At 34.7% G+C, this 25,500-nt stretch overlaps 6 protein-coding genes across 7 annotated transcripts; 4 read left to right on the top strand and 2 right to left on the bottom strand.

Moving 5' to 3' along the window:
* The first annotated feature begins 997 nt into the window (after window positions 1-997).
* Window positions 998-11,337, top strand: jbug (filamin-type immunoglobulin domains fbug). The gene is made up of 11 exons (XM_040721121.2): window positions 998-1,548; window positions 1,614-2,005; window positions 5,298-5,552; window positions 5,828-6,493; window positions 6,561-6,864; window positions 6,931-9,528; window positions 9,604-10,151; window positions 10,208-10,393; window positions 10,452-10,671; window positions 10,749-10,930; window positions 11,001-11,337. The coding sequence occupies exons 1-7, from the start codon at window positions 1,376-1,378 to the stop codon at window positions 9,764-9,766; spliced, it is 4,551 nt and encodes a 1,516-aa protein (XP_040577055.1). The 5' UTR covers window positions 998-1,375; the 3' UTR covers window positions 9,767-10,151; window positions 10,208-10,393; window positions 10,452-10,671; window positions 10,749-10,930; window positions 11,001-11,337.
* Window positions 9,972-11,108, top strand: LOC139906620 (filamin-A-like). Its single transcript, XM_071891791.1, has 5 exons — window positions 9,972-10,151; window positions 10,208-10,393; window positions 10,452-10,671; window positions 10,749-10,930; window positions 11,001-11,108. Exons 1-5 carry the CDS (start codon window positions 9,972-9,974, stop codon window positions 11,106-11,108), a joined length of 876 nt encoding a protein of 291 aa, XP_071747892.1.
* Window positions 11,285-23,543, bottom strand: Sec3 (exocyst complex component Sec3). Its single transcript, XM_040721122.2, has 4 exons — window positions 22,920-23,543; window positions 22,589-22,846; window positions 13,761-14,371; window positions 11,285-13,703 (listed from the first exon to the last, which is right to left on the bottom strand). Exons 3-4 carry the CDS (start codon window positions 14,172-14,174, stop codon window positions 11,586-11,588), a joined length of 2,532 nt encoding a protein of 843 aa, XP_040577056.1. The 5' UTR covers window positions 14,175-14,371; window positions 22,589-22,846; window positions 22,920-23,543; the 3' UTR covers window positions 11,285-11,585.
* Window positions 16,547-18,444, top strand: LOC121125873 (uncharacterized). Its single transcript, XM_040721126.2, has 3 exons — window positions 16,547-16,727; window positions 16,796-17,047; window positions 17,106-18,444. The coding sequence occupies exons 2-3, from the start codon at window positions 16,797-16,799 to the stop codon at window positions 18,118-18,120; spliced, it is 1,266 nt and encodes a 421-aa protein (XP_040577060.1). The 5' UTR covers window positions 16,547-16,727; window position 16,796; the 3' UTR covers window positions 18,121-18,444.
* On the top strand, window positions 21,103-22,589 carry MED27 (mediator complex subunit 27). 2 transcript variants are annotated; one of them, XM_071891737.1, is made up of 5 exons: window positions 21,103-21,200; window positions 21,262-21,571; window positions 21,644-21,910; window positions 21,971-22,286; window positions 22,343-22,589. In XM_071891737.1, the coding sequence occupies exons 2-5, from the start codon at window positions 21,354-21,356 to the stop codon at window positions 22,478-22,480; spliced, it is 939 nt and encodes a 312-aa protein (XP_071747838.1). In that variant the 5' UTR covers window positions 21,103-21,200; window positions 21,262-21,353; the 3' UTR covers window positions 22,481-22,589. The 2 variants fall into 2 exon arrangements, with proteins under 2 accessions (XP_071747838.1, XP_040577061.1); XM_040721127.2 differs by lacking the exon at window positions 21,103-21,200 and having other exon boundaries at window positions 21,248-21,571.
* Window positions 23,499-25,475, bottom strand: LOC121125875 (uncharacterized). Its single transcript, XM_040721128.2, has 4 exons — window positions 24,494-25,475; window positions 24,252-24,424; window positions 23,990-24,190; window positions 23,499-23,929 (listed from the first exon to the last, which is right to left on the bottom strand). Exons 1-4 carry the CDS (start codon window positions 24,661-24,663, stop codon window positions 23,673-23,675), a joined length of 801 nt encoding a protein of 266 aa, XP_040577062.1. The 5' UTR covers window positions 24,664-25,475; the 3' UTR covers window positions 23,499-23,672.
* Window positions 25,476-25,500: the final 25 nt, after the last annotated feature.

Here is a 25,500-nt window from a genome sequence, read left to right on the forward strand (position 1 = left end):
TATTCACAAAAAATTCAATTTAAAAAAAAAAAAATTGAAGAAGTAATTTTGTTTGGAAATTTGGATATTTGGGGGAGGCTACGCCCTTGCTCATATATATCATATTGAAAAGGTTTTGTTGATGAGTGATACACTGATCTGTTCTCAATGTAGGGGACTCCTAAATATCCCATATCTTTAAATCGGTAACCCCCCCTCCTGTCAAATGGACGTCATAAATGTATGACCTGTAGGAGCAAAATATATTTTTTCCCCATAAAAGCTGACAGTGCCACAGTTTATTATTCGTTTTGTAAATTTATTTAGGGGAGTGTGCCTCTGAAATTTTATGAAAATCAAAAGTGTACCTTCAGTTCCAAAAGGTTGAGGACCCCTGTTATGCCATACGTCGAATATAGTTACAAAGTTACATTCAAAGGATTATATTTTGAGGGAATTTGGTTTTTGGTTTTTTTTTGAAAAAAAAAAAAAAAATTCAAAATCCATAGCTGTAAACAAAAAATTTGAAAAATTAAATTTCAATCGATAATTTTTCTAGAAAAAAATTTCCTAAATCTACAGCTGTTCACAAAAAAATTTCAAAAATTTATATTTCAAATACAAAACTTTTGAAAAAAAAAATTCAAAAATTAAATTTTTTGCAGAAAAATTTGAAAAATCCAATTAAATTTTTTTGACAAAAAAATTTAAAAATTAAATTTTTTGGAAAACGGGTTTTGAGGAACTAAATTAAATTTAAATAAATAAATAATTTAAAATTTTCTAGCAAAATGTAAAAATTTCTTGATTTGGGGTGTGTGGGTGGGAGCTACGGGCCCTCCAACCCACTCCCTGTGGACGCCCCTGAGTTGGAAGCTGTAGGAAAAAGAGGAAAAGAATCAGTCTATCAGCTATGGTTGTCTATTTAAAAATATGAGAGTTACGTACATACGACAAGGGGTCTTATTTAGCTTCCTTCTGTGTTCATTGCTTAGTTTAATCATCAATATTCTTCCTAGTAGTAGTATCCATGCTAGTTCTAATATTCGACGTACACACATTATGTGTAGACTTTTACCTGGAGAGAGCGAAATGCAAAGGAGAAATAGAGAGAGAAGGCTCAGGTGACAGGTAGCAGTGCATTGATTCTCTCTTCAATTTATAGTAGTACCGACATAGTGTGTTCTTCGCCCGATTTAATGATATTAAAGTCAGTTTTTTTCTTTCTCATCAACCTTTAGGATGTGGTGCTGTGACTAAAGAAGGGTTTTTTTTTGTCCAAAAGTGATTGAAAAAGTTTTACTACTGCATGTCGTGTTCTTCAATAATAATTACATCATTATATATTTAATCATTACTTAATGTATTCAATCAACGTCCCTAATAAAGCTCTACCATGAAGGATCCAACAAATAATTCTAGTTTAACTAAAGCAACTGTGATTGGAGATGTGATCCGACACATTGCCGCAGAGAGTGTCGCTTCCTGCGAAATATCTGCAATAGGATTCCATCGTGAGGATATCCAAATCAACATCCTTAGTCCCTCAAAAGTTCCTATCACTTACAAGTAATGTTTCACTAGGCGGTTAGCAAATATTACTTACTTATACATGTGTAACTCTTCTCTTCCAGGATTGAAGAGATAGATGGCCTCTTCCGTGTGGAGTTCGAACCACGTGAAGTGGGGAGTTATATTATGGATGTCTATGTTGCAGGAACAAAGATCCAAGACTCTCCCCTCTATTTTAAGGTGTATGATGCAGGTTTAATTCGTGTGACGGATGTGAATAAAGGCTCTGTAGGAACACCTTGTCAGTTCCGTGTAGATGCTTCCCAAGCGGGTGAGGGACAGTTGGAAATCTCCATTAATGATGGTGAGGTTCCTAATAATGTACAAGTCCTTGGAGGAGGGCGTTGTCTTGTACATTTTACACCCGAAGTGGCTAAATCTCATACCATTGACATCAAATTTAATTCCGAGCCTGTTAAGGGCTGTCCCTTTATTTGCCACATCACGGATACAAGTAAGACTGTTATTCTAATAAGTTATTTAATATATTTTTGGGGTTATCTTCTCGTCCATCTGCTGTGGATGAATCTTAATTAATATTTAGGACCTTCACGACAGTTGCTACTTTTTTAATTATCTTTTGAGACACGAATGGATTCATATTTTATCCACAGAATTTTGCATGTTTATTAACGACATCCATATATATACATGAATTTCCTTGTCATTGAAACATTTATATTCATATCTCGAAGAGAGTTGTGCAAAAGGAAATGTCGTTGCGGAGCGAGTGATGATCATGATACCGCGACTATCATTTTCTCATCTCAAGGATAAATTAGCCTTTTCTAATAGTTGATTTGCTATTTTTATTCATGCACATTCATTCAGGAATTTAAGGAATGCAGAGAAGGAGATTTAACTCACTCAGTCGCACTGGATGGATGGATATCCATCCCATATTTAATAATACCTGATACTTATTTCATCTCTATATAATAAACATATTTTCACAAATAAAAAATAGTACTGCTTTCATTCAATGGCAGATATAACCGGTTTTTATTTTATTTTCTTTAAAGATGATGATGTCTTGAAATGAATTTGCAAATTCATCTAATTAAATTCTACTCCTTACGAATCCCATTTTTGCAGCTAAGCACACATTCCTATGTACTGCAATACACAAAAGCAAGCAAAAATGATTTTTCAAAATTGAGGGTGGGGTGTACATTTGTATTCTTAGACGAATTTTCTATTATTTCTATCAAAAAAATACTTTTTATAAGCTCTTTGGGTGACTCACAAACTGCAATGAAAGTAGGCAAAATTGATCGTCACAATTAAAGAATAATAAATAGATGGATTTTATTCGAAAAGGGGGCATAGCGGGGAGAATATACGTATCTTAAATCAAATATGGGTTTACAACTATAGCTAAAATTCTTGGATATCTTGAATCATCCCAGTAATTTGAATAATGAGCCTATAAGTGACTCAAAATGTCTATGAAAAATTGGGATGTGGTGCATAACATCAAAATGAGATGACTTATTTTAAATGAAGGATTCGCGGTACTTGGGATGAAGATAATGCAAACGTTGAATGTTCATTGTATGATGAATATATTAATGATATCATTTTTGACTGTTTTTATACAAATTGCTAAAATTTGCTGAGTATTCAGTGGTACATTATAAGGTTCAAATGCATTCAGTTATAATATTACTCATAAGTACATAACAACCCTGTAAATTTAATAGATTGAAACGAAATGATAGTATCAATTTAGTCTTTGTAATTAGCATGGCCAACGTTGTAGTTAAATAGTGCATTTTTCACGAATAAATCGCAACTTGTATACAATATATGTTGGGATAAGTTGGGATTTTCTAGTTTTCTAGATTTTTCTTCAAGACTGTTTTTATGCTAACGTACTACATTTGTACATATGGAGGCCCGTCCTTGATAACAACAAGCCTTCCTCTTATTATTAAAGAACGTGGAACATGTTTCTTGCTTAGTTTAATACATAATATTTTATATTCCTATGTGATTTTTTTTCTTCTTTCAAGAAAAAGGAAAGAAGACGAAATAAAAAGGCTCTAGGGGGGGACTAAGAATTAGTGATGTATCGTTACGCCTACATACATACAAATATTATAATATTTTGATGATAAATCTACCTTAGTAGTAGTAGTAATCAAATGAATAGGAGTACATAGTTTCAAAAGTACCGTATTGTGGGATTCTCCCTGATGCGTCAGATGTATAATGTGTTTTTTTAACTCCTTCACTTTCAGTAAAGAAAGACACTTAATTGTTATACATATATATTAACATTAACATAGTACATTTTTAATGAGAAGAAGATATTTGTCGTCGCCCTGAACTTCTTTTTTATGATATTTTCATTATATTATTTCATAAATTATTGGAGGAATACTTAAAAATTTTGAATAGGAATAATTTCTGATTATTTTATGTTAATTTGCCAAAAAGGAAGATTGAAAAAAGAAGAAGCCAAAATGGTGTTTAAAGCTGCATTTGAAATAAAATTATATATAATTTGAGATTCTTGTACAAAGTATCAAAAAAACTTATAAGTCAAGGTACATTTTTTATGATCGTTTTAGGAATTTCACGGTTCCTCGAAGACGTTTGTTGTTTGTCTTACGTTTATTCAAAGGAAATTATTTTAGTTAGATCCACTAGAGTGGATATCACATATTATTAAATAATAGAGATGGATTTGTATTAATAATAATCATAGTTAAAAGAAGATGGGAAACGTGTTTTATACGAAATCATTATTATATTTTGTACATAGCTATAGGGAGATGCGGCCCGTCACACAAACACAAGCTAGAATGATTTTCTTAAAATTGAGTAGAGTACATTTTTATTCTGATACAAATTATCCTTCATTTCTATCAACAAATTCTTTTTATAAACTCTTTGGGTGCGTCACAAATTGCACTTAAAGTAACCAAAATTGAGGGTAACAAGAAAAGAATGAGAAATTGATAGATTATATTTGGAAAAAGGAATATCGGGACCAATATAAGTCTATTAAATACAATGAAGGTTCTAAGCTATAGCTAACATTCTTAGGTATCTTAAACCATCCCAGTAATTTAAATAATATGCCTATAATTCAGTCAAAATATGTCTATGAAATATGGGGTTCCACATATATATATATGAGGTAAAAAATACCTTTGGGATTTCCCCCTTTTCTTGATATTTGTTCATGGTAGTTTTTATGTTGACTCACCACATATATATGTGAGACTATTTGTTGTATAGTATTATTTAAAGGCTTTTGACACCTTGAGGAAATGCTTATGAAGCAAGGTTACTTGCCTTTAAGTTTATTATTATTTTTATTTAAAAATTGATTTCGTGAGTCGTATATTTTAAAAAGATTTTGATTATGAATATTATTAAGGAAAGAAACAAAAATACTCTTTAAGACAAAAAACAAAGTGGATACAATTAAGAATACTACAAGAAATAATCGTCTAGCTAAAAATATGGAATGATTCACATTTCATTGTTTATTCATGTTAAGAATGATTATGTTATGTTATGTATTTAGAAATTCCATTTTAAAATATTATTAAATAAATGAAAGTTTCTTCTAATAGAAAACTATATATATTTATTTTCTTCTTCATTTTATGAAGAAATCTGTAGAGAAATACAGATTTTCTGGACACTCCTTATAGGTTCAAACATATACCTATATTTTTGTATAAACTCTCATAATATATATGCACTAATTGTATTTTTTTGTTTAACAGGCAAAATCTTGGTGGCCTTAAATCATTTGGAGCTTATGCCGATTCACAAAAAGGCCAATTTTCAAATCCATGTAGATAAAACTGCGAATATAGAGTTGGCCGTCTCTGTTGTAGGCCCCAAGTCTGATATCCCTGTTCGAGTGACTGGGAATGTCAAGTCTGGATTCACTGCTGAGTTTGTTCCTGATGAAGTAGGGACCTATAATATCAATGTGGAGTATCATAACAAGCCCATGGGAGGAACTCCATTTAAAGGTAGATTTATTTATGATATTAGCCTAGGTTAGTGTACAATATAGTTACATATATATATATGTATAGTATTTGATTTAAAAAAATCTACCTGCTCATGATAAGGATTAACCTTGAGAAGTACATAAGTGTATGTGTACAAAATATATACAAGCCTAATATGGACATTATCTGACTATACTTACACCTTCATTTTCTTTTCGCCCATTTGCAAGTGTTGTTGTTGTTAATAATTAATATTAATTGTAATTAATGAATGTCTCTTTTAAAATCCACAGCCAAGGCATATGACTCTTCCAATGTACTTGTTTCACCCATCCCCTGGGGCACAATCGGAGAAAACCTAGAGTTCACAGTGGATGCCTCTAAAGCCGGCGAAGGAAATTTAGAAATAACCATCTCTGCGCGGGGAAGAAATATACCAACGCAAGTCCATCCTCAAGGATCAGCACGCTTTGCAGTCAGTTTTGTCCCTCTAGAAGCCGTGGATCATGTTATCAATATTACTTTTAATAAAGACTTAGTACCTGGAGCACCCTTTACAGCTAAAATCCACACGGATCCCAATCACATCGAAGTCTCTGGTGCTGCCATTGCCGCTACTGCGGTTGGAAAATCCTCATTCTTCACACTATCAAATGTTAATGGCTCGGTGGAGGACATTGAAATCATTATTGAGTCTCCTACTGGGGATCATGTTCCTGCTCTGGTTCAAGATCGTGGGGGTGGTAGCTTCCGGGCGGAATTCTGTCCGCGGATTGCTGGAGAACATCGTATTTATGTAACATTTAACTCGGAGCCTGTACCTGGATCTCCATTTGCTTGTAAAGTCTATAACGTAAACGCAATACAAGTTAGAGAGTGTCAAAAAGGGATTGTGGGAAAGCCTGTCACGTTTTTAGTGGAGACATCTCAGGCAGGACCCGGAAATCTTGAAGTAACAGGTATTTTATTTTCCTCAACATACGGTATTGTTATTTAATCTTCTATGTATAATTACATTTTTTATAGTTAATAACGGGCAAGTTCCTACTAGTGCACAAGCTCAAGGTAATCATACCTATGCCATTTCATTCATTCCAAAAGAGGCTAAACCTCACATTGTTGAACTTAAATTTAATTCCGAAAATGTTCCGGGAAGTCCTTTTAAATGCTTGGTTGTGGATGCAGCTAAGGTAAACATGTCAGGAGATGGCCTAGAAAAAGTTCCCGTCCATCGTCAGGCTACTTTCTTCATCGATGGACCTCCAGATGTTGGCGATCCAGAAGTTAAAATCTTATCTCCATATAGAAAAAGTGTTCTCAATAGTATTAGGTTAGAACATTCTCAAATACACACATTCAAGTATATTAATCCATCATATTTTACTTATCATTATAGATTCCTTGCTGAGGGACATTTTGCCGTAGACTATACTCCCACCACAGTGGGAGACCATCAAGTTGATGTAAAGATGGCGGATCTTCATGTCCAAGGATCCCCATTTACAGTCAAGGCCTATGATGCTTCTAAAGTAGAGGTCTCCAATATAACTTCAGGGGTAATTGGAAAACTTGTTTTCTTTTCGATCGATGCCTCCCAGGCCGGTGCAGGAAATCTTGAGATAATCGTATCTGTTAATGGAAAGAATGTGCCTAATTTCGTCAATTCAGAGGGAAATGCAAAGTTTCAAGTTAAGTTCAATCCTGTTGAAGCCAAGACGCATATACTAAGTGTCAAATTTAATGATGAGTCTGTGCCTAATTCCCCCTTTGAATGCAAGATACGAGACGAAAGTAATTTATCCCTTAGTGGATCTGGACTTAAAATGTGTCCAACCAACTTCCCTGCTGAATTTACTATAGACGGAGGTGGATTTGATGAATCGGAATGTGCAGTTTTTGTGCAATCTCCTAGTAATGTTTCACTTCCTGTGAAAGTGAGTGGTAACTCCAAGATTTTGGCTACATATCACCCTACAGAAGTGGGTCCTCACAATATCAGAGTTCTAATTAATGATCGAGAAGTAAATGATTCACCTTTTACATGTAATGTCTATGATGTAAGTAAGGTGGTTGTGGCTGGACTCTCCCGAAAGAACATTGTGGGAAAACCGATAACGTTTACTGTGGATGCAAGTCAGGCTGGAGAAGGAACCCTTGAATTGGTCGTTTCCACAGACAATTCAACTGTAAGAGCTGAGGTTCAGGGAAGAAGTCGAGGTCTCTATGATGTCACTTTTGTTCCGCTAGAAGCTTTGTCGCATTTTGTAAATATAAGTTTTAATGAGGAATCCATTCCGAATAACCCATTCGAGTGTTTTGTGGAAAATGCGGATCCATACTCATCGGCTTCAGGTGTTCTCACAGACTCTTTCTCTGATTTAGTTCTTCGAGGAGATGGATTAAAGGTTGCTTCTGTGGGAACAAACGCTGTTTTCACCGTGGATTGTAAAATGTATCAGGAAAATGTAACTGTGCGCATTGTTGATCCAAGAAATGATGTTTTACCTGAGAGAGTGACAGAATTACAAACGGGACTATTACGGGTCACGTATAAGGCTGAAGTTGTTGGAACTCATGTAATTAGAATGTTGGATGATAATTTTAGAACTGTGGGTAATCCTCATAGAGTCGATGTATTTGATCCCAAGAGGATTCGTGTCACTAAAGTTGGTACAGCAATCCTTGGAGAAGAAAGTAAGGTGAATGTAGATACTTCTGCTGCTGGAAGAGGAGCTTTATCGGTCATTATTAGAGCGGCTGGACAAGAAGTAAGACATTCAATTCGAGATTTGGCGGATGGAAGATATGAAATTCTCTATTATCCTCAAATGGCTATATCCCATAAATTGGACATTAAATACAATGGATATCCCATCACATCAGGTCCTCTTGAAGTTAAGGTGAAGAATCCAAATTTTGGAAAGGTCGTCACTGCATCTGGCCTTGGATTATATCAAGCCAGAGTTAACGGAAAACCTTCAACATTTACGATTGAATCTCTTGGGCACTCGAGTAAAGAATTTGATATCACTGTGACTGGTCCGCCAGACGTAATACCTCCCAATGAGGCCATTCCAGTTCGTTGTTATATTCAAAAAGATGGAAATCTTATGCCCGAATTTATTGCAACAACAGCTGGGGTCTACAAAATTGAGGTTCTTCACAATCGTAAACCCATTATTGGCTCTCCGTTTAACTGTCAAAGCTATGATCCTTCTAAAGTAGAATTAACAAATATCAAGGATGGAGAGAATATTGCTGGTGAGGCAATTCGATTTCATGTTCAAAGGCGCCATGCTGGATTTGCTGAATTGGAAGTTGTGGTGACTTCACCTCTTGGTGGAGATTTACCGATTGAAGTTAAGGGACTTGCTGGTGATAAAACTGGTGATTTAGTTGAATTCATACCTGAAGTGGCTGGAAGGTACAAATTTTTAATCAAATACGGCGGAGAAGAAGTCCCTGGATCTCCTCTAAACTTCGCTGTTCAAGAGACTCCAACTTATGGCATGGGTCAAGCTAATTATATGCCTAAGATATTTGGTAGAGGTCTTTACAGTGGACTTGTGAATGAAGTGGTCTCCTTTCAAATCGATACAAGTGGATTCCCACCGGGGAGTCCAGATCCAAGTATTTATATTTCTGGTCCAAACACGAACGCAAAAACTACCATTGAAAAAGATTCTAATGGATTATTAGTGGTCAAGTTTATTCCAATGGAAGTAGGAGAATTCAGTATTCAGATAATTTTCAATGGATCTGAAACAATATCTAGAATACCAACTTACAGACCCAAAATATGCGATGTGACCTCGCTTATACCCTCGAATGGTTGGAATTCCCATTTGGACTATGATGGATTCATGGAATTGACTCAAAATGTTGAGAAAATCCTTACATTTGATACTCGAAAAGCAGGACCAGGAGAGTTAGAATCAGAGATTAAGTCTTCACACAGGAGACTTGACTCTAGAATTGAGACTGAAGGTCATAAGTAAGTACTTATTTAAACAAGAGGATTCGATTTAATATTGGGTATATAATGACTTTTAATATTGTCTTTTTTTAGATCTCATGTTATTTTCACTCCTTATGACGATAGTGAACATACCATTGATATTAAGTGGAATGGCTACCCCATTCGAAATATACCCATTATTGGACGCGTTGATTATAAAAATACTATAGAGAACGGTTTTTTCCACTCAAAACCAGAGTGCCAACACATCTGAAGCGATTATTGCTACAGCCTCCTCATCGTCAGCATCATCATCGGTTGCCAGTAGTGCTAGTGTCGGTGTTGGTGTAGGCGCTCATCCTGGAAGTGGAAAAGTTCGACTTACAGGGAAGGGACTGGCATCTGCATTTTGTGATGTGCCTAATACTTTTATCATTGATGGATCCACAGCAAATGATTCAGGAAAACCCGAAGTACAAATGACTGGATCTAAATCAGATATTGGAGTAGTTTTGAAGCCTCTCGGAAATAATGTTTGGCAGGCTGAGTATACTCCTACACTCCCTGGAACCTATCTTTTGAATGTACATTGGTCAGGAAAACAAGTGAAGGGCTGCCCCTTAAAACTTGTGGCAGAGTCCTCTGGAAAAGAGTCCAAGGTAGAAAATCGTGAACCATATTATACTCAAATTATTATTTATGTTTTTGTAATCAGGTCTTATGTGCTGGAGAAGGGTTACGAATGGGAACTTTGGGGAAAGACATTCGAAGCTTTATTGATACCAGACAAGCAGGTCCTGGAGAACTGACACTACATTGTATTGGACCTCATGGGAAAACTGCTTACTGTGAACTAAAGGATCATCAAGACGGAACATTTTCCCTAAACATCAAACCCCAAGTAAAATAATGGATAATTTATTTTTATGTCCTATTTTCTACGTTTGTATTCCTCATAGGAGTCTGGAAAGCATAATTTATCGATTAAATATGGTGGTAAGAATGTACCGGGCTCTCCGTTTAATCTGAGAGTATCTGGTGCACCTGACCCCTCAAAAGTTCGAGTGTATGGACCCGGTATTGAACACGGTGTGCTTGCGATGTACCAGTCTCGTTTTATTTGTGATACACGCGGAGCTGGAGCTGGTCAATTAAGTGTTCGGATGAAAGGACCCAAAGGTATGAGAGGGATTCTGATTTAATTCCTATTTTAAATAAAAAGTCATTAGATTACACAATACACCCTTTTCCTTTAGGTGCATTTCGAGTGGAAATGCAGAGAGAGTCTCAAAAAGATCGGACAATTTTGTGCAAATATGAACCCACTGAGCCAGGAGATTATAGAATAGATGTGCGATGGAGTGGAAAAAGTGTTCCCGGGTCTCCTTTTGTGGTCATGATTTTTGATACTCAGGAAGAATTGTCGAGGTTTGTTCAGGTTAGGAAAACTCACTCCTTATAGAAGTCATTTCAACACGTTTTATAACTAAATCTTTCTAAATTTCCAGACCTCATCCTCCTCTTACTCCCCGAATGGAAATAATGATTTGTATGGAACCCTAGGAAACTACGGAAACACTCTTCCATGGAGAGGGAGTCAGGCACAATTAAATTAGTGTTACCATTATTTCAAAAAAAAAAAAAAAAAAAAAAAAAAAAGGAACTATATTTTATTTTGTATAATTATTATTATTAATTCTATATTTTTATATCATTATGGTGTTGATAATGATTTTTATTATGTTTTAATTAATTATTGCTCATGAATTTGTGAAATCATTTAGGAACAAAGTAATCGTTATTCATATATTTTTAAAAATATATATATTTATATATTCTTCGAAATCATAATACTCTTAATTAATTATTTTTATGACGTTTATATATATATGTATTTAAAATATTTAAAAAAATTGCAATGGGGAGGAATAGATAGCTGTAACAAGTGTGGTATATAGTTTTATATCGTAAAATCAACAAAATTATAACAGTAATTATCTTCGGATGAGCATCATCCTTTAAATAATAAGTAGACATATTAATAATAATGATTGTTGAGCGGAGGAATTCTCAATTTGTACATATTCTTCCACTCAGTGTGATCGTGCAATATCCGAAAAGAAATTCAACAAATCATCTATGTTAAAGTCAAGCGTGATTTGAGAGCCCGGATAGCATTTTGTTATTAGATCTTCAATACACTTGTATTGCGTGATGAATTCGTTTTGCATGGCTCTCCAGACCACTTGAAGAAGATTGCTTTCCTCTGAGAGATGACGCTCTACTTTTTTGTAAAGGTTCTCGAGTCCTTTTTTCACGTCTTTGGCCGGATAGTGAGCTATGACTTTACGGAGGACTTGTTTATTATATGCAAGCTGATAACCTATTTCCGTTTCTTTAACTCCAGCAGAGAGTAAGGATTGTATTCCATCCACAAAAGCATTCAGTTTTTCTAAGGGACGCCCAAAATAACGAGTCACATAATTGGTTAGAGCTTCGTTGTATTTGGATTTTGCGTCTTTTTTTAATTGTTCTAATGATGGGATTTTGAGGGAGGATAGAAGAGCCTGAAGTCGATGAAAATTTTCCATTTGAACTACATCGGACGGGGTTTTAGAGTGCTCAAAACTCAATCTCACAATAGAATTCATCATTTCGTTTAGTAGGGTTCCATACCATTTATCGAGATCAGAACGTCTTTCTGTCGTTTTGAACACGGATTCAGCAGTTACAACAAACCCTTCAAAATTCGTGATGAAGGGCAAAATACCGCATTTAGATTTCTTGGGTGATCGGGAGTCCCGGATTGAGGTGAGATGGGAATTCATGAATTTATCAAAGTTCCTTTTCACTTGAATAAGAACAGACCCCAAAGATATTGCTAGGAAGGAGCCCTTGTCTTCTGCACTAAGGACGTGCTTGCCCATACGAACCAATGCTTGCATGGTGAAAAAATTATCTGTTCTCTCATAGTAGGATATAAAGGCTAGTAAATCGCCCTCCAAGACGGGAAAAATCTCTGACATCATTCTCCTTGCTTCCTCAGTAGCCTTTTTGTCCTTGCCTCCCGATGAAATTTTATTCATTTTAAAGAATTGAATACTGAAATTCTGTTCGTCCTGACAAATGGTTTCCAATTCCTGAAGCATTGTTTCGAGTACATCATCAAAACGTTCTCTTTCTGATAAAGAGTACTCTGAGCTAATGGAGTCCGTTTCCGCTGTACCCAAGAGACCCTTTTTAATACTCCCACCAGCCTTAGAATTATCCTTTCCTAATGCTGCATTGATATCTGTTGTTGATCCAATGGACACATTAGCTCTTCCACCACTGATCCTAATGCGTGCCAAGTCGAGGAAGCGCTTTAAATCCTTCTCATAGAGCTTAGAGAGAGATGATCTGTAAGTTGTTTGAAGATGGATAAAAATTTTATGATCCATTTCTTCAAGCCAATGAACCAACTCGGAGTATTTGATCAAATCCTTGTGAATACACCTCCTAATAGTCAATTTGAGTTGTCCAGATGCCCCTTCCAAGTCCCCTCCTGTCTCATTACCCAAATGAATGAATAAATTATTTAAGTGACGACAAATGGACTTGGAAAATCGATCACGAAGTTTGATGCATCTTTTGCTTTGATCTGTCACAGCTTTGAGTTTATAATAATTGGGATCCTTTGAGGACTCATCCAATGCAACTTTAAGTGCATGAGCTGCCTCAATGCAGAGTTTAATGTTACCCGGAGTAGTAAAATCCGACTCCGTAAGGATATGTTGATATTGATAAGGCAAATCCAATGGCTCAATGATTTCTTCGAGAGACTTGAGAAGCTTTTTGTTATTTGTGTTTACAGTCTCTATGGAAACTGTTTTCCCTTCCATTTTATCCATGGAATCTCTAATGTGTTCTAATTGATCATCATACTGATTTAATTTGGCTTCTAAATATTCAGTCTCTTTGATTGAGACATCAATCAAGTTCATTAGATTATCCATATTCTCTTGATTGGCCATGATGGAATACACATTGGCAGAGTCAAGAACGTTTAATTCACGATTTAAATCCTCGATAAAAACGTCTGCATTCGTAACTGCATGCTCACATTTACTCATTAGACTCATGAGATCCGATATTTCCTTGCCTGTCATTGCCTTATAGACATCTTCCCCACCATCCCCATTCTCACCATTATTTTTGGAAAGGCCATCCGGCTACGGAGAGAAAAGAAAGAAAAGTCAAATGAAATAGATTTGATATAGCAACAACACCTTGAGGCTCTTGGTCGAGACAGGCTGATGCGGATAGTTTTTGATTGCAAAGTTTCCCAAGTGCTGAGAGGAGAGATTGATCAAATTCCGAAGAAAGTTGTTCTTCTCCTCAATTTGATCCGCTTGATACGCAAAAGAAGTTTTATCAAAGCCCAGGACAAACTCCTTGCTCTCCACGGAGATGGCATCTAACACACATAGCTCCGTAAGTGGCCAGGAATGTTTCTTTTTAGTATTACGGACTTCACAGAGGCTCAAATTTAGTGATCTGGACTTCTCTTCCGAGTCACTTAAGCAACAGAGGCTGCAAGACTTCTTCTCCGCATTTTCGCATTCCACAAGGAAAAGAACACGCTCTTTGAGTGGGTCAAAGAGCTCCTTTTGAAGAGTGAGCAAGTGATGAGTCGCAGCCATCCTCAGATACCTAAGATCGTTCGATGGCGACGATGGGATATCACGGAGGAGAGGTTGCGTTGAGATAGTTTACTTAATTCTTACTCATCCTTTAATTAAAAACCTCCTCCTTTTCTAGTTTTCTCCTCTTTTTTTTCTGTTCTAGTCGGGAAAACTGAATTGATGATTTCTATTTTTGGCGTGCGTTTATTTTGACTCTAGTGCAAAATAAATGTCTCATATTATTAATATTAATATGGTAAATGCTCTAAATTGTAGATTTAACACTTCAAATCTATTCCATTTCTTTTAATAGAAAGTTGAATTAAACAATTATCCTTTCAATAACATCGAACTTGTACGATATATTTTTAATTTAACCCAATTTGTATAATGAAATAAATATATTATGTACAATATAGTCTTTAATAAGGAAGATAAAATGGAGCTAATTTACGATTTCATCAAATTTTTCGTGGAAAAATCCCGCTAAATTGTAGAAATTGACTTGGATACATATTGTGTAATAAGTGCATATATTTATTCATAGCCTTTATTATAATGATTGTGTTAAATTAAAGATATACTAGGGTAGGTTTGTCCGGTGTTGTTTGGGACATTAAGAAATTAATTATGAACACTTCTACTTAATATTAAACCAAAAATATAGACCATAGAATTTTAATAATCATTCTCATTTTGGTTTTACGTGTATGAGTATTTATTATATCGACATTATGTAGGCATTCTTCTTTCACGCGATAAGGAATAAGTTGCTTAATTCTGGGTCAGAAGACGAACTTGCAGTCTCTGAGCATCAAGAAACCCTCTTAATATACCAAAATATACCCCAGCTCTCAGGTAGTACAGGTGAAGTGCTGGGCCAAAATACAGTTTAAACTCTTCCCCCATCTCGATTCTAGGGTCCAAAGAACCCTTCTAATATGCTATACTACACTCCAGTCCACGGGTTGTGGGGGGAAAGTTAAATTTATCGGCCTCAGCTTCCATGAGCATCAAGAAACCCTCTTAATATCCGCTGTATTATATTTTGGGGAGGGTTTGGGTTTTTTAGATTTTTTTACAAAAAAATAATTTTTTTAGATATTTTTTCCAAAATCCACAGCTATTAACAAAAATTACATTTTTTCCAAAAAAACCCACAGCTATTCACAAAAAATTAAATATTCAAAAACCATAGCTACTCAAAGATCTTTAAATTTTTTCGAATTAATTTGCAAAAATCAAATTATAACAGTTTTTAAATTAAAATTCATAGCTATGTCACAAAAATTTATTTTTTTGGAAAAAAATTCCAAAATCCATAGCTATTTACAAAAAAAATAAATTTTTGGAAAAAAAAATCCAAGATTAAATTTTTTGGTCTGCTGCATAATTTACCCGAATGACGAAAAAAATTATAGTAAAAAGCTCAAATTCCAAATGTTTTTTAGGCTTCTGTTAAATTGTATAAAATGGCTTTCAGAATAAAAAAATACATGATATGTGCATTATATAAAACTTAATACAAATGATGAACACGGATATTTGAATTAAATCAAAGTAATATTTTATAAGAGTCCCTTAAAATGGCTAGATTTGTTCAATTATTTTTGTTTTTTGATTCAAAAAAGTTGAGTCATTAGAGAAAAATATCTAATTATTTCCATTGTAAAAGATACTTTGCATTAACTCTATTTAAATTAAATTGTATCGATGTAGTAATATTTTGAATACATTTTAGAGTCGGATATATAATAGAACTAGGTAATAGAGGGATACTTGAACCTTACTTAGGGGCGTCCGCAGGACTATTATTATTTTTTTTTTTTGGGAGGGGGCTGGATTTTTTTAATTATAAAAAGCAAAGTGGCTTAATTTCCTGTTACTAGTAAGGTTTAAGTCCTTTTATTTGTTGTGCCCATTTGGACATGATCCTATAGTTCTTAATATGAATGAAAAAGGATTTTGTATATTTCATTGCTATAAATCTTGGTTGTTTAGAGCCCCCTACCGATATCGACATTAAAAAATAAGATGTAATTATTTTGCACTCCCGTCATGTACAAAAAAAAGCAGGTTCCATATTTATTTCAGTGTTGCTTACTTGAATAGACTCTTCGCTCTTAATCGCTTCATACATGCAAAACTGAAGCATACAATCTTAAAAAGAAGAATATCCAAGCTTACATACTTTGCTTGCCTTTCACTACAACTCCGGCTTACACACAATTAAAAGGACAGGATAACCTTGCTCTAATGTACTTCCTTCTAATCCATATACATCAAATGCACTTTGCAAAATAAAAATTCCCCTGGTTGAGTGTCCTCCTTTTAAAGGCCTATTTCTGTCCCTCTATTCTCACTGTTAACTCTCTTAGCTTTGCATATAAAATACATATATATATATATGATCAATGTAATAATATATAAATTGGTATCTATGTTAGTAGACACTATCAAATATGTATACATTTCTTGGCTTAGGCCTATTACATTAATAATAATGAATTCCGTCTCGTTTTTTCTAATACATCACTATTTATGAGTCAGGGTCTCCTTTCAATCAATCAGGTAATTAGTCAGTCCTTAATTAACCCACATCCCCAAATTAATATATTTACAAATGTATGTATTTTTAGCATGTCGGAGAATTGTTTAATAGACAATAAAAAAGATTTTTCTGGACTCCTTTGGTCTATCCATGACTCTCACACAGATGTTGAAATTCGTAGTCCTTCTGGGGATATTGCATGGGCACATAGAGCACTTCTTGCCTCATTTTCTTCATTTTTTCAAAATATACTCTCGGATCCAGCAGTTAATTCTCATGGGAAAATAGTTATTCTACTTGACGAGGACATTCACTTCCCATCCATACTCTGCATCCTAAGGTTTATATATTAGTCAAGAGATCCTAAATGTATCTCTATTTATTTCTATTTTCTATAGATTGCTCTACTCAGGAAAAATCAAGGAACCAGTTAGCCACTCTGGATTTGAATCTCTTGTGGATACCATTCAACTCCTTCAATTGAAAATGGTTGGTCTTGAGAAAATACCCGCTCGATTTCCCATCATCCCTGAGACACCTCTACCCTCACCAATCAAACCACAACCCTATCTCACGCCTAATTCATTATCCCCTGTTACAACTACCAAAATACAATTGCCGGAAAGATACCAGTGTCCGCTCTGTCCCAACAAGTACGAAGGCCTCTCAGGCGTTCGTCTCCACCTCGCTGTGCATTTCAAAAGACAAATACTTAAAAAGATCTCATTCGGCCCCAACAGGGTTGTGCACTGCCATATTTGCTCTGTCACCACAAAGTCTCCACTCTGGCATTTCGGTGTCAAGCATCATTATATTAAAGACTATTTAGAACCTTCTCTTTATCGAAAGTTCTTTTCCTCGCATCGATACTTTAACAAAGCGGATTGGACCAACTCGGATCTGGCCCCTATTCGTCTCCCTCCTCCCATGCCTCGCTACCATCTTGCACATATTGGGAGGGGATCCTCATCTTCATCATCAATTCCTTCTAGCTCAACCCCCTCTGTTCCTCAAATCCCCCTTCCACTGGACAAAGAGCCTTCTTACTATGATAAACTTCATTTCAAGTGTCCTCTCTGCTCAGAGACTTATCGAGGCCTATTTAATGTTCGAAGACATTTACTAAGTCACCGAAGAGATGAAGTTGCTGGGAAGATTGCATCTCTCTCCCCAGAGGCAAACAATTCTTCAAGATGCTTCATTTGTTCTCAAACTACAGATTCCATCGTTGTTCATTACGCAGTGGAACATGGCCTCGCCAAAGAGTTCTTCTCACCCAATGTATATAATTACTATTTTTCCGATAATAGGTCTACTAAAACTCTTATGAATGAAGAGTCTATTTTGAGCGATACTCATGATCCGTTGAGTCTTGATACATCTCCCTATGTAGATCCTCAGGACATGTTTTAGTGTCTTTCTATTTTCATTCCTTTAGAACCATGCCTAGATCACTCATGACTCAAGCCCTTTCTTCTAATCTCTGTTTGTATAATTTTGAATATAAAATCAAATTGCAAACAGTTTGCTACTACTGCCGAGTGATTATCCTATTTGTAAATGAATGAACGTATGTATACAGAAATGTACCTATAGTTTATAAAGCTACTAACTATTAATATACCATTGATGTGTTTTAAAACACAACGTTTTAGTCTGACAAATTTTATATAATTGCTTTTATTTTATCAAAAAAATTGAAAATAAATATTCACACTTCATTTAATGAAGACATTATAATATATTATACATAATTATTTATATATAATATCAAATATCATAATACATTTTCAAGACTCCTCTGAATACATCATTTGTATATGAGCGTTCATTTTTAAAAATCCCCAAAAAGTATATTATACTGATATTATTTTTCTTGAATTAGTATGGTATATTACTTATATAAATTGTAAGCATTATTCTATTTGAAATATACTATTTCATTGATAAAATTAAACTCGCAAATCGAGTATCAAAGTGTGCAATTTATAAAAATATATTTTGAGTTACATTCCACTGACGTTATTCACTTTATTTAATAACCATACCAACTACTTATATAAACAAATAAGTAACAAAACTCCCTATAAGTTAAATAATACTGGAGGAGTACAACCTCCAATCACGCAACCTTCTTTGGTAGAAAACGTAATTTTGTACGATGAATTTAATTCCACTTGGTAACTCATATTCATATAAGCTTTGCGCGGTGACTAATAAAACGGGACTGATCACTTACTTTGATGATCTAAAAATGGAGCCGTAAGATGAGAGAGGGACATCTGCACCTATTTTCCCTACATTTAGTCTCTATGTCACTAAAACAACATATGCTCCGGGATGTGGATCAAAGCATTCTAATGAGGCAAATATAATCATATTGTTTTCCCCCGGTTCCCCTTTAAAAATGAAGAATTTTTCATAGTTGTGTTCGTGCTATAAAAAACTAGGAAGCGAACAAAAATTCAAGATTATGTTGCAAACATTTAAATAAGAGGACTATAAGGAGTGGAGGACTGATTCCAATCCTCATAGGAATGATGAAACGACTCTCCGTCGTCGTTACCTTAAGCCTCATACTATTCCATCTGTGTTTGAGGACACATTCCTTCGCTATTAATAAAATCCCGTCCAGCTCCGAGAAATACAAAATCAACTTCAGATTCGAGGTCAAATTATTTGTTTCTTTGATTTCTCAAGTCTTCTGAAATGGGTTACTTATAACTCAAGAACTCTTGGAGTTGATGTCTCCGTCCGAGTAGTTCATTTCTATTGTTTCTGTGTATTCTTCCAAAGGCATATTAGGACTCGTATATAATATTCAATTATTATTTTCCAAATATAAAAGAAGTTTGGAGCATCAAAAAGAATTGGAAATGAGTTATTTTGAAGAAAACAAAGTTTCTTCATTACGTCAGCTAAAAAAATAAGTTAGATTTGTCTTCTTTGCCATCTAAAATCCATCTTATACAAGGCATAGACTACTTACTTTTTTACGCTATTCCTGGACTACCCCCTCAAATTCAATATTCACTTCAAATTTTCGACGATCTCGCCTTTAAATTATGTTATCATGATTCCATTGTCGCTCATAATAATTTCAGCATATCTGTCCTTCTAATACAATTCTATCTCTTTCTCAAGTCGGAAATTTGCTTGCTTTTGTGAAAGCACTTCCATCCAAAGATGTTCTACAGGCTAGAATAGAATACTGTATCACGATTCTTAACAGTCTTGGATATGAAAAAGAGGAGGATCAGAAGAAAGTGAATTTTATTTCTGAGCAGCTAAAATTATTAGCAAGTCCAATGAAAGGGTGACGTTACTCATTGAAGTTGCTTGCTATATGCAGGCTGTGGGAAACATTTAGTCATTCTCTTTATAGAACCATTGTAAAATATGATTTAATGCGTTCTTCAAGTCCTAAAAGGCTATTTGTGGAAACATTTGTCATCATATTAAAATGTGGAGAATGTATAATTCCTACTGAATTAAAGTGTGATAAAAGACATCATTTTATGGATAATGCCGCACAAGTTGCTTTTAAATTTTGTAATTTTTCTAGTAAAAATTTAGTAAATGGAAAAAATAGCTACATATATCAATCTAAAAAAACGTTCTCTGCCAAATTGTCCTCTTTTAATAAATAAGGTATTAGTGGAATGTTAACTAGTGTTTTATTTCATTACTAGCTATATTTTTAAAAACAACATCACATTTTTTCTGGAATTATTGTGTTCATTTGTTCTACTGGAATGCATAATATGATGTTGAATATTGGTTCATTGTGCCTGAGAATTTCATGCTACTTAATAATTTATAGTGTTATTCTTATGATGGAATGGAAAGCGGAACATTGAACAGGACAGAAGTCATGACAGTAATGTTCCTGCAATAGGAACTTAAGTAATGTAATATACATACTACTACCATTCCATCGTCTCGGCTTCAACTGTAGAGAGGTTTAAGTGGTTGAAAATAAGTGATCAGTCCCCCCTTTTATTAATCCTAGCTTTGTACAATTATAATGCCATAATATTTGTTTATAATAGTTGTAATTTTAAATCAACATCACGTGGTATTTTAAGCGACCCTTCAATTTTGGATAATATTTGAAATCGCAAAAAATTGTTCTTCAGCAAAATTATGGATTGACTGAATGTATACAATTCAAAATCAAAGTATATAATATATGCTAATGGTTGTTTCGAAGAAAAAAAACCGGATTAAAGTTATTATTTACACTGATGAATTAGTCCTTCAAAAAGAAAGTGTCAACTTCAGATTTTAAATTGTAAACAATTTTGAGGGATTTCAAATATTCTCCCAAAATGGAAGAGTTGCTTAAAATATCCCATGATGTTGATCTAAGATTACAATTACGATAAATGGATAGTTTTATTATTGTACAAAGTTCAGATTTTTTATCAAAACTGATGTTTTCACCACAACAGGTTGCGTGATTAGAGCCTGTGCTGCTCCAGATAGTATTAGTACGTATTCAAAAATCCTTAAACATAAATAATAACAGAATTTTTCATCCCGGCTACATAGATTGATACTTCGATTATTCTTGTACTTGACAGTTGTGTTGTATCTGAAATAAATAATTATCAAGTAGTTTAATAAAAGATTCGAAGGTCAGAATGGTGTTCGTCGCCACTACAACCAGCAACAAAGGGAATAATGCTCTCTCTAAAATATCTGATTTGGACAACCTTCAAAAGTGTCTAGATCTTGTGGTGGATATTCGATCCAAGAGTACAGAGCTATGGAAAGTCACTTCCGAAGGAGCAGAAGGGGAGGAAAATGCATTTCTATCGACTCTTAAACTGAAATTGGAGGATATAGGAGTCCAAATCAAGTTGTTTTTATTTTCATCTTTTTTACGAATTTTAATTTATTTTTAATTCTTTATTTTATGGCCTTAATGTAGGGAATTGGAACGAAGCTTAAGTAATCAACAGCCCATTATCAATCCCCTTCTTCTCGGACCGAGTGTATACCTAAGTCTAGATCCTGCTGCTGAAACAGTTCCTATTTACAGCAATCTCGTTGCTGGCTATAAGTGGCTTGATAAGGCTCATGACTATGCTGGAAAAGCTGCGTCTCTTCTCACACAAAATCCCCTGAGTCGTTCATACGGAAAGGTGACAAAGAGTCGGAGGCGCCTCCAAAATCAGAGCCACGCCGTTCCTCCTCAGTAAATTTGCAAGCAAAAAAACAATTGACTTTATACAAAAACTCAATTCTATTTTTATAGTGCTCTGGATAATCTCATCTCCATGATTAATCGCATGTATGGCGACATGAGCTTTAATGTGTATCGTCCTAATGGCTCCAAGCTAAATGCCATTGTAGAAGTTTCTTTGGAAAGAATTTTAAAATCCGTTGTTGTCTTCAAGGGTCTCATGATCGAATGGGTGGTTGTTAAGTCCCATACTGAAGAGATATCCAGAAAGGACGTTTGGTCTTCATCAAGATATCAAGTTTTTCGTAAAATCACGGAAAATGCTAGTGCTGCCATGCTTCATTTTCAATCTCCTGTCTTCCCAGAGATGTCTGTCAAGTCCTTCATGGTGAGTAGTGCTTGAATATTTTTTTAAATAAATCTAATGACATTATCTCTTTCCAGACGTATCTTCACAGCTATGTTACACTCTTTACGGAGAATTGCAGAAAATGTGGACTTCACCTACAGAACAATTGTCCTCCCACGTGGAGAGAGTTTAAAACTCTGGAGTCTTTTCACGAAGACTGTCGACCCTCGTAGTTGTATTTTTAAATTCAACCTCCCCCTCATATACTCAATGTACATTTAAGTAATTATATTTTAATACATCTTGAGAAATAAATAGATAAATAGTTAATATATACATACATTCAACGACTTGAAGTTGTGATTATAATAATAGGGAAATTACATAATTGGAGCTTATGTAAAATGCTCTTGAAATAAGGGACGGTACGATCCAAACGAAAATTATTCCACTCAAAAAAATCACTCCATCTCTATAACTATCCATACTCGAACCATCCCTGACAAAAGTTTGATTCGCAGACAAAGAGGGGGGAAGGATAAGCTCCTCATCTTCCGGAATGCATGTTGAATTACCAATCTTATCAGACGGAGTCGGCTCTGAAAAATGGAGAAGAAGAAAAAAACACCATTTATTGATGAAACCCTATCAATCCAATGTATCCTTTCATACCATCATCCTCTAAAATATCAAGCATGGAGCAAGAAGTGTCCATGATACATGTCAACAAGATTTTTTGAACCGACTTCCCTGGGACCTGGCTCCAGAGTTCCACTAAACTTCCCTCCCCGAGTCGAGACTCTCCACTTGAGTAGTACACAATTTGAACCCTTAGTTCATCAAAATCCACTTCCTTACCCTTCAATTCCATGATGAAAATCACCTGTTGGGATGTCACAGAGACGGGATTTAAAATCCCTTTCGAGGGAATCACACTCAGTCCATCTTCATGATAATTGGTTCGGATTTTGAACAAGATCTCCTTTGATGTAGATGTTTGAGGGAATGATAGGGTGAGAGCGGACGTGACTCGTCCAGGGTTGAAGAAATCACCTTTAAAAACCAGGGTAGACGGATTCACGACGATCATGATTTATATTTTAATCGATAGTCTATACCCTAGAGAGTTCGCTAAGGTTGGGTTCAGTTTTGAGCATAGGAGAGAGGCTAGATATATTCAATCACAATGCAACTTGTATTATTAACTCGTTAAGACAAAGACACATTAAAACAGAAATGAAAAAAACCGACTCAGTTTTATGTAATTCTACTTGTTTATTAATAAACAATATAACTATGAGTGACCTATGTTTGTATGTATATTTGAGTTTGCAGATTAGAATTATTAGTCATGCCAAATATATTTGACTTGTAGAGTACGCAATGTATAACATTTATTCAATATTTGTATAATAGCACTCATTCCTAAATATAAGAATAAAAATGAGCTGGATCATATCCAAAGAGCTCCATATCAAGGCTATAAAACTCTGATAACTCATCCATTTCGAACCTTGATAAATTCTTAAATAATTTACCCATTTCAGCTCTCCTTGAAAGGAAACCATCCGTACAAATCATATCCATTTCTTCATCCTTGAGATTAAATTCATCTTGAAAGTTCTCTAGATTCTCAACAAACGTGGGATCATCGATTTTTAAAATAATGTCGGGGTTTAAATCTACAAAATAAAGGCGACAAAAAAGTTTGGAAATATTTAAAAATGTATCGAACGACCTACTTTGATCACAAACTTGGCAATCCTTGAGATACGATCCTGACAATGCATGAACTTTCTTTTCATTCAAAGACAAAACATGTCTTGGATTTTTGAGTACAATATTTATAAATTCATTAAATGGACATATTTTTTCGAAATGTGTCAAATATACGATTCCCAATCGAAGGAAGGGATGGACCACAAGGATCAATTTAGGGATATCTGAAAAAAAAAAAAGTACGCCTTTTATGGGCATCAGGAAACTATTTGAAAATATAAGTACGTGACTGAAGATCCCTTAGTGTTAAACTACATTCCTCATCCAGGATTCCTTTTGGAACGCATGTCAAAATTTGAACATCTCTTCCTATTTTGAAAATATTATTATTCTGGGTTCCCAAGGATTGAATACCAGAGGACTGGAGTCTTCCTGGATCAAGATATTTTTTGCATATTCTTGGAAAGAATGAATAGGTTGATAATATTTTTGAATCAAATGATTATTATTTTGAAGATAAATTTTACCTTAGAAGCCGTGTGGTTCGACGAATATGTATATTATTGAATGGACTTCTAAGATGAGAGTGGGGCAACCTTTCAATTACATTATCATCAAAGTATTTGGAGTAGAGCTGAGTTGAATTGGTTGGACATAGAAGTGAATATAGGGCTATCAGAAGATTATATACGAGCATTCTACTGCTTTATTAGATGAATATGCTCTCAGTCGTGTTGCCGATCCGAGAAATAAATAAATTCTCTTTGATATCAGTAAAGGAAATCACTCCAATAAACACCATGTAATAAAGGACTAGCCAAAGTGTCGAGTCTAATCGTAAACTGAGTTCAGTCATGATTGATCATGTCTAAAGAAACCTCATAAGCACTGTATTTACGTTCCAATGGTTGATGGAATATCGTCTTGTAAGTGAAGGAAGGAAGGTGTGAGGAGGGAAAAATCTATGTCTAAGCATCTTTTGAAAAAGTTATGTGTTCATCATTGCATAGGAGTGAAGTGCAGATTTCACAAGAAGAGTTCATGTGAGTCCATCTACAGAATGAAAATAAATGCGTCTTTTTTTTCTGAATCTACAATTGTTTATAATTCTTTAAAGGAATGATTTGAAATTTGACAAACACAGTTTTGCATAATATAGTATAATTAAGTGATACAGTACCGAGACATGTCTGGCTAATGATTTTTTTTCATACAATAAAATAATATATAGTACAAAGTCCAAACTTTATCGTCTCAAGTCATTGGACCCGTGACGTTATTATTAAATCATGTCATTCTTGGATATAATTAAATATGAAATGTTGCGTTTCGTAATTATTATTATCATCATTATTTTTCAAAGCTTGGTATCTTATGATATCTTAATGAATTCCTAATTAATTATCCTTTTTCTTTTCTGGTAGAGAGAACTTTACTCAAAGGATGTTAAAATGTACATACACACAGACTCTCAGCGGCAGATATAAGAAAGGCTTTCTATTTTTTTACTCAAGCCTTACTCAAAATATTATAC

Source organism: Lepeophtheirus salmonis, chromosome 11 (assembly GCF_016086655.4).
Source record: "Lepeophtheirus salmonis chromosome 11, UVic_Lsal_1.4, whole genome shotgun sequence".
Taxonomy (NCBI): Eukaryota; Metazoa; Arthropoda; class Copepoda; order Siphonostomatoida; family Caligidae; genus Lepeophtheirus; species Lepeophtheirus salmonis.